The sequence below is a fragment of the Seriola dumerili genome, unplaced genomic scaffold, assembly GCF_002260705.1.
Source record: "Seriola dumerili isolate Sdu_G_001 unplaced genomic scaffold, Sdu_1.0 BDQW01006251.1, whole genome shotgun sequence".
NCBI lineage: Eukaryota > Metazoa > Chordata > Actinopteri > Carangiformes > Carangidae > Seriola > Seriola dumerili.
This window is the reverse complement of record NW_019180506.1, coordinates 11585-25653: the sequence shown is the minus strand read 5'-3', so window position 1 is coordinate 25653 and position 14069 is coordinate 11585. Positions and strand designations below refer to the sequence as shown.

At 40.4% G+C, this 14069-nt stretch overlaps 1 protein-coding gene across 1 annotated transcript; it reads left to right on the top strand.

The window, feature by feature from the left end:
* The first annotated feature begins 4453 nt into the window (after nucleotides 1-4453).
* LOC111239920 (protein NLRC3-like) lies at nucleotides 4454-11482 on the top strand. The gene is made up of 11 exons (XM_022769865.1): nucleotides 4454-4533; nucleotides 5644-5721; nucleotides 5991-6128; nucleotides 6473-6598; nucleotides 6890-6968; nucleotides 7116-7341; nucleotides 7662-9447; nucleotides 9555-9728; nucleotides 10004-10177; nucleotides 10270-10316; nucleotides 10510-11482. The coding sequence occupies exons 2-11, from the start codon at nucleotides 5663-5665 to the stop codon at nucleotides 11049-11051; spliced, it is 3351 nt and encodes a 1116-aa protein (XP_022625586.1). The 5' UTR covers nucleotides 4454-4533; nucleotides 5644-5662; the 3' UTR covers nucleotides 11052-11482.
* Nucleotides 11483-14069: the final 2587 nt, after the last annotated feature.

Sequence of the window (14069 nt, the reverse complement as noted above, 5' to 3'; positions counted from 1 at the left end):
TAGGGCACTTTTCTCCAAAAAAAAAAGAAGAAAAAAAAAAAAGAAAAAAAAAAAGAAAAAGATGGCCCAGATTACAGATGAATGATATTTCTGGAACCATGAGGTTTGTAACTAAATACACTGAAATGACACACTGAAAACTTAAAGTGTTGGTTTATGTCATTCAGGAAGAGTTTGAGTGGATTGCATGAGGGGACTTCACAATGATAATAGTTTCTCTTAATTCAGAATTTTGTTATATGGTAGAAAGTGCACTGAAACAACTGTCAAACAGTGATATAGCCCTGGCCCTCACAAAGACATGGGCAATCGTTTACCTAACAAACATGGTGCTTTGTATGAAAGCAGAGAGCTGCTGTGGTTGCTAATCATGATTCCAAGGCTTGTTGTGATGATCAAAATACACTGTACAAATATTATTCTTTGAAGATATCAAATTGTCTTGTGATTACGACTTATCTTATCATTTTCAGATAACAAACTGTGGTAGCTTGCCCATTTTAAGGCCGAGGCTTTGAAATAATGACACTTTTGGCAAAATAAAAGATTAAATTGAACAAATACTCAGTGTTTCCTTAGCTCAAATGTCTTTAAGACATCCGGCAAAATAAAGCACCATTTGCTATCCTGAAACTATGAGATAGTTAAGTCGTTATCTTTGAGTGACAAAACAACCATTAGAACAAAATGTATTATCTCAACAGTCTGTAGTCTAAAGATATGAAGATAATAAGGTTGATAACATTTTGGCTGCTCTTGGCTTCCGTTGGGGGATATGTGCGCTGACTATTTCACGTACTTCCCTGGCAGTGTGTCTTTAAGTGGTCTTTGTTCTGTGTTGTTTTACCACACAAGTAGACAGTTTGCATTGCAATGCCTCAAAATGCTATAACCCACATAAAATTCAAGTTATGTTATTTTCTATACCAGTATGGAGGACCAAACCTGACATAAATAATACCTAAATGAATTGATGAATGAATTATGTCATTTAAAAAGTTTTTATGCTTTTTTTATTTACACTTTTTTAAATCAAACTTCCAAGTTATTTGACCATTTTCATTCCTTTAATCAATCAATTTATTTTCTAGTAAGTCAAGATTGTTCCTTTATCTTCTGGCGTAAACCAATGCAGACACACTGCCAGAGAAATATATTTTTCAAAGTGAAACAAACAATTGAATTTCCTGTTGTTTTCTCTGATATCAAATGTGTACAATGTGAAACAGAACACATCTGTCAAAAAGAGTTTTCTTTGGCATGTTTGGATGAATCTTGAAGCTACTTTTAACCTTTAGACTTCTCCCCTTCTAACAACAACGATGCACAGTAGTGACAGCTGCAGCACCAGATTAGCTCGGTGCCTTACAAGCAGTGAATGAACCTCTAAAAAATAAATACTGGCTCAATAGATGATCCATTCCCTTAAATATTGAGTCATAATGTTTTTTTTGTCTGGGATCTATACAGAGTGCTATCTAAAACCAATATGAATGTAATTCATAGGGATACTAAAGGTTGAATAAATAATCTGGTTGCTCGTAGGATTTAGCTTTCAACATTTAGTCTTGATAATATCTCCTTTAATTACTAAGAAAACTAGTCAGGAGGATATTTCATGCTGCTGTTGATATAAATTCTGTCCTACATAACAGATATTTGACTGTCCCCAATAATTTTACAGCGTGACACAGTTTCAAGATGTCTTGAAGAGACCTAATTAGATTAAGTTTCCTCCCCTCACGCCACTGACAACAACTTAAGCCTGACCTGACATTAAATGCTGAGAAATGTTTTCTGGTGCAAAGCAGCTCCTAATTTATTGATTTAAACTTAAGAATAGGGGTCATATCTTCTCATATAGATAGATCACTTTGTATAGATCTGGATAAAAGGGAAAAAGTAATGCTGAACAATGTGTATAGCACAAAAGAGGAAGCAAAAAAAAAATGAAGGTGGTTTTTGAGCAGGTGTTCCTACAATGTGAATCTGTTATAAGGACAGATTATTTCAAGAATTTCTTTCCCCACAAAGAAGACTGCAAATGAAAAAGAAGGTGTTAAAGTGCATAATGCTACTGTTTACAAGCACGCTTTTCTGTCTCATTCTGCCCCATAGCATAAAAATCCCATTGGTTGATTGAACAGGGAGCCATTTTCCATTTGAAATCAAACCAACCAATGTTGAGCTGGGCTGCTTGAGACAATCAGAAGGGATTTCCAGACCAGCGCCCCACCATCCCTCTCTTTGTGAATGCCCTAAAATGATGAGAGACATTTGCCCTTTTGAGCTGTGGAATTAGATCAGTACAAAATAACACCACACTCACTCACCGACCTCAAAAAAAAAACTGCCTGTCCTGGCTTTCTTTTACATTTGTTTCGCCTTTACCCGTGGCCAAACTTTTGTCTCCAAACAAAATTCATTGTTTTTATTTTTCACAGATTAAATCTCAAGGTGACCACAAAATACAAAACTTATAGGGAGATTTTTCTTTGGTAAAATGTAAAACAAAAGAAAAAAAGAAACAAAAGAAGCAAAAGAACAAACATTTATTCCAGTAGAAAAGTAATAGATGAATATTTGCTGGCAATTATTTTTATAACAAATAAATGTACATAATGTCTTTGAGAGATGCTATTTGCTGTATACATGTGCTGAAATGAGACGACGACCCATGTGGGACGCTTGGAGCAACAGCAAGGTCCAGTATACAAAGTTTCAGTAATGTGCAATACAAAACGGCATGCTGTTTTAAAAATGAGGATCTTCATGTACTGTACTATGCAACCGCAAACTGTGTACATCGCTTCATGCTGTGGCTTCTCCAACCAACCACCCTTTTCCAAGCAGCTTCATCTGGACTTTTAAGGGAATTTTTGTGTTTATTGTTTGTTTTTTTTTCTGTGGAAGATGAAAACCTAAGAGGCTAATGCGGTATTGCATGCATAATATACCATTCTAATTTATAAAAAGAAGTTAAAGAAAAATAAATGAAATCGGAGGTGATTGTGTTTAAGGCAAGGCTACAAGTGACTTCAAACATTTCTTTTTCAAAATAAAAGAGTGGTTCTAAAGTTTGTGTAAAGTATGTTTTTACTGTAGTGAATGTTTGATTATCAAAAAAAACAAACAAGATTCACTCTCATTTTCTTGTATTGTGATGTATTTTGCTAATGTTTTGATTCACACTTTCTCTTGACTTTTAAATCATTGACAAGCAAGAGGCAGAAATTTGGGCACCACAATAAAATCACTTTTGTGTTTTCAGTATTTTTAAGCAGCAACCCCGCTCCAAACCCTGAACCTGTGTGATGCCTGACATCTAGTGTTGAAAAGCAAGTACTCCCATGTGTTTTTGCAAGTGAACATGTAATGTTGCCATAGAGTTATAGAGTTAGCTGTGGGATACACCTTGAGCCTTGTTTTTGATCCTTCAGTTGTTTACATCTTGGCAAAACTGGCACCAATAAAAGCATGCCGAATTAGCTCTCAGCAGTTCCTGATTGCAGTGTAGCCAGTAATATACAGACAGCTGTTACTGGATTAATTTGATACCAAAGAAAACATAAAAAAGTGATAATTCAGTATCAAGCCGTACCATTTTGATAATATATTTCCACTCTATTTAGCACATTTTCTGCCTGCTGAGGAGCTGTAGCTTGTACATAAAATCAGAAACAGAGCAGGAAGGAGGCAAGAAGGAAATAAGTCTCTGTGTATGCATGTGTTCTTTTAGTGCAGATTTCCCAGTTGAGGAGACGAGGACCAGCAGAGTCCAGCAGACCTGTTCAGTGTTGAGGTGAAATCATATGAAAGAAACACATCAATGTAATAGATGTGAGTGTGAGTGATCATCGCCCTCCAGTGGTCAGAGTGAGTAACTAGCTCTCTCCATACAACACATTCATATTTATACACATTAATACTGATGTTGACTGAAATAATGGAGCATTTACTGCCCTCCAGCGGTCACATTGAGCCACTACAACACCACATTACACTAACGTGACCAACAGGATTCACACTTTATTATTAGGATCAAATTCAAACTGAAATGACATTTATCACCGACAGGAAAAGGTGAAAATAAAGCGAATTATGACTCAGAAATGACCCATTTTTAATGACCTGATTGTAATTAGGCTTGTTTGCACTAAATAACAACTACAAATAAATATTTTTTTGTTGTTGTTGTTGTTGCAGTGATTAATATACAAATATGAATCCAAATAATAAAGACAGACTGGCTAACTGATCTGATCTAAGTGATATCTGAATACTATACATGACATCTGTCATAAGTTATATCTGTACAAAGTAGAAGTTGGACACTTCGGTTTCCTGGCAACGGACTGAAATCTGAGGACAGAAGGCAGAGATGTGGAAATCCCCGCCTCCTGGTTATTTCCTGTTTGATGACAGGATTACAGAGCGTCCATACGTCGGTGGTGTCCGCAGCTGTCAGTGAACGCGTCCGCAAGAAGCATTGAAGCCTCGCGTCACCACGCACCTTGTTCTCTGCGGTTACAGGTAAAGTTTTCCCTCTTTTCACTCTTTTATGTCCTCTTTATTCTGCTTTTCTCTCAGCTCACCTCCAGACAGTCGCTGCTTAGCCTCCACCTCAAATATTTTTGCGCGTGACGTGCCTCACAGCAGCTGAGTAAGGGCTCGTGTTCACCTGTGCAGATTTGTCTGTGACACAAAATCAGCCAAAAACAAACAGCTGTAACAGTCACAGCTTTAATTACGGAGATTCTGTTGTTGTTTTTTTTACACCGGTGTTGTGCCACCGGCACTCACAGCTCTGTGTCCTTAAGGAGAAAAATTACATGGGTGGCGAACCCGCCTGACCCGTAGGCTGCTCCTGAGTCATAAAAAAGTAGATATGATAAATTTCGCAACCTTTCAGTCCAAAATACCAGTTCCCTATCTGATTCCAGGAGGACGAAACTCTGCGGTCTGACCTTTTGCCTCCACTCAACCAAAGAATATTAACTGGAAAAACCGCCCATACCCCCCCATACCTACATGTCACGTTGTTTCTAGATGAAGAGATCAGATGTCAAAGACAAACAACAAAACAAACTGCTGTGAAAAGATGATTCCAAATAGAATCATATATTTCCATGCTCTTATTGTGTATAATGCTTTTTTTCTATGTTTATTTCTTGGAGAAAATATTGAAACAGGAGAACCAATATGACATCATATATAAATGCGACGTCATTAAAAAAGATTAAAAACAATAACAATATAGAAATTAACAGAGACAGAGTAGAAGAGAAGAGAGACAGTGACACACAACTGAAAGAGGAAATGTGTTGTAATGTGTGCTGCTCTGCTCAGTCCAATAATTTTTTTTGATTTCTTCAACTAAAGAATTTAGGTTGTGTTGAATATTTAAGCTTCGTCTTGTTTACCAATTAATAGATTTTTTTATTCTATTAATAGATTTTTAAAATAGTTGCCAATTAATTTTCTTTTAATTGACTGATCAATTTATTTCTGAAACTCTATATAACAATTAATCAGTTAATTGAGAAAAGAATTGGCAGATTAATCAATAATGATAATAACTGCTGTATTTATAATATAATTTATAATGTGTGTGTGTATGTGTGTTTGTTATTTCGCTGGCAGGAAGTTGATCTGTGTGTCCATGAAGAGCCACCAGAGACCAGCGATTTTATTTCAGGGACAACTTTCTTTAAAGACAGCGTAAGTCAACGTTTTGCCTTTCTATATCCTGAGCAGCATTACAAACTATTTTGCAGAAAAAAAAAACATTATGTCGAGTAACATGTTATTAAAAGAAAGTATTACAGAAAGTATTGTTGTGTTGAGCCTTAATATGACACTTTAAAAATACTTTGTTAGATGTGGAAGTTTTTATTGTCAATGAGAAGCTTCAAGCAGTGATAACAGACATGATTAAAGACCAAAAACTGAGTTTCCCTCTGAGTCCTCGTCTTGTCTCTGTCTTCCAGGATCTCTCAGAGACCAGACTCTCCTGAACCTGAACCAGAACCAGAATCTGAACCAGAATATGAACCCAGCTGTGTGTCCTTCCAGTCCATGTCTATACCTCTTATGTTTAAAGATGGATTCTCATGTCCTGAACAGAGGTGAGCTGTTACTAACTCTGCATGTCATAAAGTTTTTTTCCCTGATCCTGATGAGTCCTTGAATATTGATTATCTACTGATACCGGGTCTGATAACGAGTCTCGAGTGTGCACTCAAGATACAACCTGACGGTGAAAGAGAGCAGTGCTGCAACACTAACAGCCTGAGATGGACAAAACACAGTAGAGTGCAGTAAAGTAATCCTGTCTGCACATGCAGTTGGGTCTGAATGTTGCTGGTCTGTGTTACTTTAAACCTGATTGTTGGTCTTTTCTCAGCAGCTTCTGTGGTTGAAGACTAAAGAGGGATTTCCCCTCTCTGATGGTCTTTTCTCTATCTACCAGGTTCCACCAGAGACCAGAGGCCTCTGAACCAGAATCTGATCCTGGACCTGAACCCAGCTGTGTGTCCCTCCAGTCCATGTCTGTGCCTCTTATGTTAAAAGATGGACATCCCAGTTCTGAACAGAGGTCAGCTGTTTAATTCACTTTTTATGCTGTTGACCTGCCTCATTTAGGAGCATAACCAAGAAGGGAGGTTTCAGTGATCGACGACCTGGATGTGAATCACATAACTTGGGATGGAATCATACATACAAATACATGTTTAAAAATGGTGCTTGAAATAATTTGCTGATGGTAATCAGTAGTCCACTTACAGGGTTCATTTTGGGTCGTTTCGTACATGACAACATGTGTGGAAAAATTTCCAAATTGTTGAACTGTGAGCCGTCATGTTTTTTGTTCATGATTCCTCCACAGATTCGATGAGGAGATCCCAGAGGTTCCCAGCGGTCAGTCTGCCCAGCAGCATCAAACACACCTGGAATCCATATTCACGGTCTGTACATGTAAAGCAACTACTTTTACATCTATTCTGCTGACAGTAATCTCCATACTGCACTTTTTAGACCAGTGGATTCACCGTGGATCTGATGTTTGGCTCCGTGATTTTAGTTTGTATCATTCATATAGTTCTCTGTTCCAGCTGCTGGAGGAGAAAATTGTCACTTTTGTGAAGGAAGAGCTGAGCAAGATGCAGAAGGTTCTGAGCCCGGATTACCCAGGGTGCTTAGGGAGTCACAGGGATGATGAGGTGTCGTCAGGTTGTGAGGATGAGCAGAGGCGAAGCAGCAGAGAGGCATTTCTGAAGATCACACTGCACTTCCTGAGGAGTATGAAGCAGGTGGAGCTGGCTGAGTGTCTGAAGAACAGTAAGAGGATTTCTCACATCTTCACACATCTTATTTTTCCACTTGCGGTAAACGCTTATTAAACATCAAGAAGTTGTAAGTTGTTTCACAGCTGAATTTTTGGTCTGCGTTAAGCCCTTTCTTTATTTTACATCTTGGCAATATGTTGGTCATCTGAACTTTGACAGTTTGACGTTCAGAGTCACTCAAACTGAGCCTTTCTGATTGCCTATAATAAGTAATAAGAAGCACTTACGTTACAACTGCAGCCCCCACACGCCCTGTGAGCTTGTCGCACTTTTTCTGAAAACTATACTCAACAATGTTGTTTGTTATTTCAGGATCTCCTGCTATGTGCCAGCTTAACCTCAAATCGAACCTAAAGGAGAAGTTCCAGTGTGTGTTTGAGGGGATCGCTAAAGCAGGAAACCCAACCTTCCTGAATCAGATCTACACAGAGCTCTACATCACAGAGGGAGGGACCGGAGAGGTCAATGATGAACATGAGGTCAGGCAGATTGAAACAGCATCAAAGAAAGTGGTAAAAACTGAAAGAAAAATCAGATGTGAAGACATCTTTAAACCTTCATTTGAAAGAGATGAACCCATCAGAACAGTGATGACAAAGGGAGTGGCTGGCATTGGCAAAACAGTCTTAACACAGAAGTTCACTCTGGACTGGGCTGAGGACAAAGCCAACCGGGACATACAGTTCACATTTCCATTCACCTTCAGAGAGCTGAATCTGCTGAAAGAGAAAAAGTTCAGCTTGGTGGAACTTCTTCATCACTTTTTCACTGAAACCAAAGATGCAAGAATCTGCAGGTTTGATCAGTTCCAGGTCGTGTTCATCTTGGACGGTCTGGACGAGTGTCGACTTCCCCTGGACTTCCACAACACTAAGATCCTGACTGATGTCACAGAGTCCACCTCAGTGGACGTGCTGCTGACAAACCTCATCAGGGGGAAACTGCTTCCCTCCGCTCGCCTCTGGATAACCACACGACCTGCAGCGGCCAATCAGATCCCGCCTGAGTGTATTGACATGGCAACAGAAGTCAGAGGGTTCACTGACCCACAGAAGGAGGAGTACTTCAGGAAGAAGTTCACAGATGAGAAGCTAGCAAGCAAAATCATCTCCCACATCAAGACATCACGAAGCCTCCACATCATGTGCCACATCCCAGTCTTCTGCTGGATCACTGCTACAGTCCTGGAGGATGTGTTGAAAACCAGAGAGGGAGGAGAGCTGCCCAAGACCCTGACTGAGATGTACATCCACTTCCTGGTGGTTCAGTCCAAACTGAGCAATGTCAAGTATCACGGACAATCTGAGACGGATCCACACTGGAGTCCAGAGAGCAGGAAGATGATTGAGTCTTTGGGAAAACTGGCTTTTGAGCAGCTGCAGGAAGGAAACCTCACCTTCTATGAATCAGACCTGACGGAGTGTGGCATCAATATCAGAGAAGCCTCAGTGTACTCGGGAGTGTTCACACAGATCTTTAAAGAGGAGAGAGGCCTATACCAGGACAAGATGTTCTGCTTCGTCCATCTGAGTGTTCAGGAGTTTCTGGCTGCTCTTCATGTCCATCTGACCTTCACCAACTCTGGAGTCAATCTGCTGTCAGAAGAACAGTCTAAAAGTAGAAAAATCAAATGTACACAGACACATTTCTACCAGAGCGCTGTGGACGAGGCCTTGAAGAGTACAAATGGACACTTGGACTTGTTCCTCCGCTTCCTCCTGGGTCTTTCACTGCAGACTAATCAGACACTCCTACGAGGCCTGCTGACACAGACAGGAAGTGGCTCATGGAGCAAACAGGAAACAGTCCAGAACATCAAGAAGAAGATTGAGGAGAACCCCTGTCCAGAAAGTAGCATCAATCTGTTCCACTGTCTGAATGAGTTGAAGGATCTTTCTCTGGTAGAAGAGATCCAACAGTATTTGAGATCTGGAAGTCTCACTACCGACAAACTGTCTTCTGCTCAATGGTCAGCTCTGGTCTTCATCTTACTGTCATCAGAACACGATCTGGACGTGTTTGACCTGAAGAAATACTCTGCTTCAGAGGAGGCTCTTCTCAGGCTGCTGCCAGTGATCAAAGCTTCCAAGAAAGCTTTGTAAGTGTGAGACTTGTATTTATTCCAGAGTGCTCTAAATGTGATAATATTGATTGACATTGAAAGATTTTTTAAAAAACATTTTTTGCTTATTATTTCCTCTCCAGGCTGAGTGGCTGTAACCTCTCGGAGAGAAGTTGTGAAGCTCTGTCCTCAGTTCTCACCTCCCAATCCTCTAGTCTGAGAGAGCTGGACCTGAGTAACAATAACCTGAAAGATTCAGGAGTGAAGCTGTTGTCTGCTGGTCTGGAGAGTCCACACTGTACACTGGAGGCTCTCAGGTCAGACCAGTTGTCTGTATTTTTACTGTGTTTTTTGAATTAGTTAATTTATTTCAAAGGCACCGAAGTACCTCCAACATAAAAAACCCATTTAATATTTGACTAAAACTGATTTGAAGCATTTAATTTAAAAGAAGTATGGAGTTGTGTAGTTGTAATGCCAATTTCTGAAACAACATTCTTTAATTCAAGCACTGCTGGATTTGGAAAGTCATTAAGCTACACCAATATGCTACACCAGTATCTGCCATGTGTGTTGTTTTGTGTGTTTGCAGGCTGTCAGGCTGTCTGATCACAGAGGAAGGCTGTGCTTCTTTGGCCTCAGCTCTGAGCTCCAACCCCTCCCACCTGAGAGAGCTGGACCTGAGCTACAATCATCCAGGAGACTCTGGAGTGAAGCAGCTGTCTGAAGAACTGAAGGATCCGCACCAGAGACTGGACACTCTCAAGTATGGAGAGATGCTGTCAATAACAGTGTGCACACACATTAACCATGACAAAGAGAGCTTTCTTTTCTGACTTTGATGTTATTCTCTTTCAGATTCGACCCCCATGGAGTTCAGTGGTTGACACCAGGTTTGAGAAAGTGTAAGTGTGTTTTTGCTTTGATTCAGGAAAACAAAACATATCAAATAGATGGATTTTTCAATCTGAATTCTGTGTACCCTCCACGCCTTATGAAAGATCAAAACCAGTTCCCCAAAGCTAGAGTTATTTTCAAATCTTTGCTTGACTTTTGATGTGCTAATTGTCTTTGATTGTGTGTCGTCCTCTCCATCAGATTTCTGTGAACTCACGCTGGACCCAAACACAGCACACAAGTTCCTCAAACTGTCTGAAAGCAACAAAAAGGTGACTGACCTGAGGAAGGAGCACCCTTATCCAAATCACCCAGAGAGATTTGACTATTGGCCCCAGGTGCTGTGTGAAAATGGTCTGACTGGTCGCTGTTACTGGGAGGTGGAGTGGGTTGGAAAGGTGTACATCGCTGTGAGTTACAGGGGAATTGGAAGGAATGGAGACGGCGATAGCTCCAAGTTTGGAGGGAGTGATCAGTCCTGGAGTCTGACATGCACTGATGGGGGATATAATGCCTGGCACAACAACAGTGGGACACTCATCCTTCCTCCCTCCCCGTCCTGTGTCTCTAACAGAGTGGCAGTATACTTGGACTGTCCTGCTGGCATTCTGTCCTTTTACAGAGTCATCTCTAACACACTGACCCACCTCTACACCTTCAACACCACATTCACTGAACCTCTTTACGCTGGGTTTGGATATGGGGTGAAGTTAAACTCCTCAGCATTTCTGTGCCACCCGTAGACGTAGAGCAGTAGCGTAGCCAGGGTCCATGAAGACAGGCATTTTGTCCACATGCAAACATTTTTTAGATCACTGAAAACTGACCTTTTGCAAAAATGCATGCAGGATGAAGATGCTCAGAAATTCAGTTTTCAATGTTGACATGTAGACAGGGAAAACGTTGGACCCAAAATCATATAGCGTTATATGTAAAGATTCTATCCATCATAAAGGTTCACTGCCATTAGATCAGATGTTGCCTTAGAGCAAATGCCTTCGTCAGCCACAATTCTGGCCTCCCATCAGATTCTCTGGTCAGGATGCTATCACTCCCCTAAAATAGTTGTTTGCTGCTATATTAATGTTTAAAATCTTGTGTGTGTGTGTATGTGTGTATATATATATGTATATAACCTTTTAAGTATTTTTTTTCATATCCTGCAAAATAAAGATTTCATGCCCAAGTATTTATTATATTGTACTATACTATATTACAGATGACTATATTATATTGTTACAAAAATGGGATTATTAGATGAATATATTTCACTAACTGCCACTACTTGTCAGAGTAGCACTCTTGTGAGTCACTGTGTAATAGCTAAGCTAGAATGGTAGTTTAGAAAAACAAAATATACTTTACACATAGTAAACATGTTTAACAATGAAAATCTGGATGCTGGGCCTCATAAATGTATTGCCTCTCATAACAGTTCAACCTACACTCTCAAATCAACCAGTCACTGTTCTAACAGCCTGAGCTATTTGGTCAGACAAACAAAGCTGTCTCTCTTGAAGCTTTTCACTCTTTCCTTTGCACACCTGCCTTCAAAACCCATAAGGTGGTGTGCCCACCACCTCAGAACTTCAAAGGAGTCTTCTAACACTGAGCTATCTGCTCAGATAACCAGGGATTTTGGGCCCCATGAAAAGATTCACATTGGGCCCCCTCACCAAAGGTAAATAAAAAAAAAAATATATTTTTAATTTTTTTGGGAGGCCCCTTGTCAGTAATGGACCCTTAGAATCGTCCTAACTTTTCCCCCCTTTACGGCACCCCTGCAGATAACGTGTTATTTCTTTCAGCCTTTCAGTATTTACTCTACACTTCTAAGTCCTGTTACAACTTAAATAATTCCAGGGTGATTTAACCACCAGAGTTTTCAGTCTTTCCTCTCAGTGTCGGCCCTTAAAAGTTCATATGATTGGCTGACATTTCAACATACAACCTGTACAACTGCTGTTTCAGGCAGCAGCCAAACACCCCTCTGTTCTCCAACCAGCTTAGTACGATCCGGGTTCCCCTTGTATAAATCACATTGGATTCACCCACCTCCTGTTTGGCAGTCGGGCCTTTCACCTTGGCTTGGAGGGAGCACGGATGGGAGCACATGCTACAAACATTTGGGTAATTTCAATTCAATTAAATATCACTAAACAACTATCAAAATAAGTAACATTTAATGTCTTTGTGTAGCTCTTCCATTAACTTCCAAGTCATGTCAAAGGAAATCACAATTTGGTAGTCTCAAATTCAAATTAACCAAATTATTCACACTTAGCTAACTTAGCAAGCCCAGTTCACCCCACATGCTCAAGCTTCTCTGTTGACTTTCAAACATCTTAACTCATGTTATCCTTCATAGGAAATGTAGGAAGAGGCAAAGAAAACTCAAAGCAAAGGTCCAGAGGGGAAGACGGCCTACAGTGCTTTGGTGAGGAATTTTACACCACATTTGTGTTTGTGTGCACTTCAGGTCTTCTCTGTCCCCTTTTCTCTCTTCATTCAGCAGCCTGGACACAAAACACACTTACATAAATAAACATTGCTTGTGTCTTCTTTTAATGCAAATCACCACCAATCACCTGTATGGAGCCACGACTCAACCACTTCAATATTTAACAATAAAACACACTCTAAGGCTCATTTTTTACATTGATCACTGCAGCTCAAACATTTACAACATCTCAAAACACTCAAATTTGCTTTATTTCTTCTCACAGGCGGAGAAGCCGTATGTGAAAATGAAGATGGATAGAAGGGTTACATATCACTGTGTATGAAATGATGATGCCTAAATGATATTCTTTAATAACTGTAAGAGTTTTTGATGATTAACTTCCAAGGAATAATACCAAAGCCAAGTGAAATTTGGATTAAGAAGAGTTTGGTATAGATTTGGGGAAGTGTGATTTTTATTGAGAGGAAGAAGTGATGTCTATGATGTGAATTACAAGGTGGTGGTTTGTATGTTTTTTTAGGGCTTGGAGGGTAAGTACTAATTGAGAGATGAAAATGCATGTATTTTTTCCAAAATGAAGTCTCTCTCTACTGATGTAAGAGTGAATTGAATAAGTGAGCACTTGTTTGGTGTAAGAGTAAAATATGTGAAGATAAAGAAATCCTCTTACTGCTCTGCAGACAGTCATACACCAGCTCCTCCTGCTTTCATGGTCCTGACGCAGTTGAGTGTGATCTTCGAGGAGAGGGCCGTCTCCACCTGTAAGAAGAAATACATCAAAAATAATAGTAAATAAACACTCATCCTTGACTGTTTTGTTGTGGTAGAAAGAGGATTAAGGTATAATCTTTTAGAGTTTTGGGTGTATATAGTAATACTCGTACTCGTAGTCTCCGCGTTATCGGATCTGGGTGTACGGGTGGGCAGCAGCCTCAGCAAAGAGGTCCAGACAGCCTCTCCCCAGCACTTCCACGCAGCTCTGTCCGGGAGAATCCCGAGGCGTTCCAGAGGCCAGCCGAGATGATAATTCTCCCAGCGTGTCCTTGGTCGGCCCGAGCCTCTCCCGGTTGGACATGCCCGAAACACCTCCCCAGAGAGGCGTCCGGAGGCATCCTCCACCAGATGTCTGAACCACCTCATACCTGGCCGCCTCTCGAGATGGGAGCATGCGGTTTCTAACCAGCGAGCTCTCCCACTCATCCTATCTACTGAAGGGCTCGAGCCGGCACCCTGCGGAGGACACGTCATTAATGACGGGCCGCTTGTATTCGCCACCTACCGTCGACGGTTTGCCATT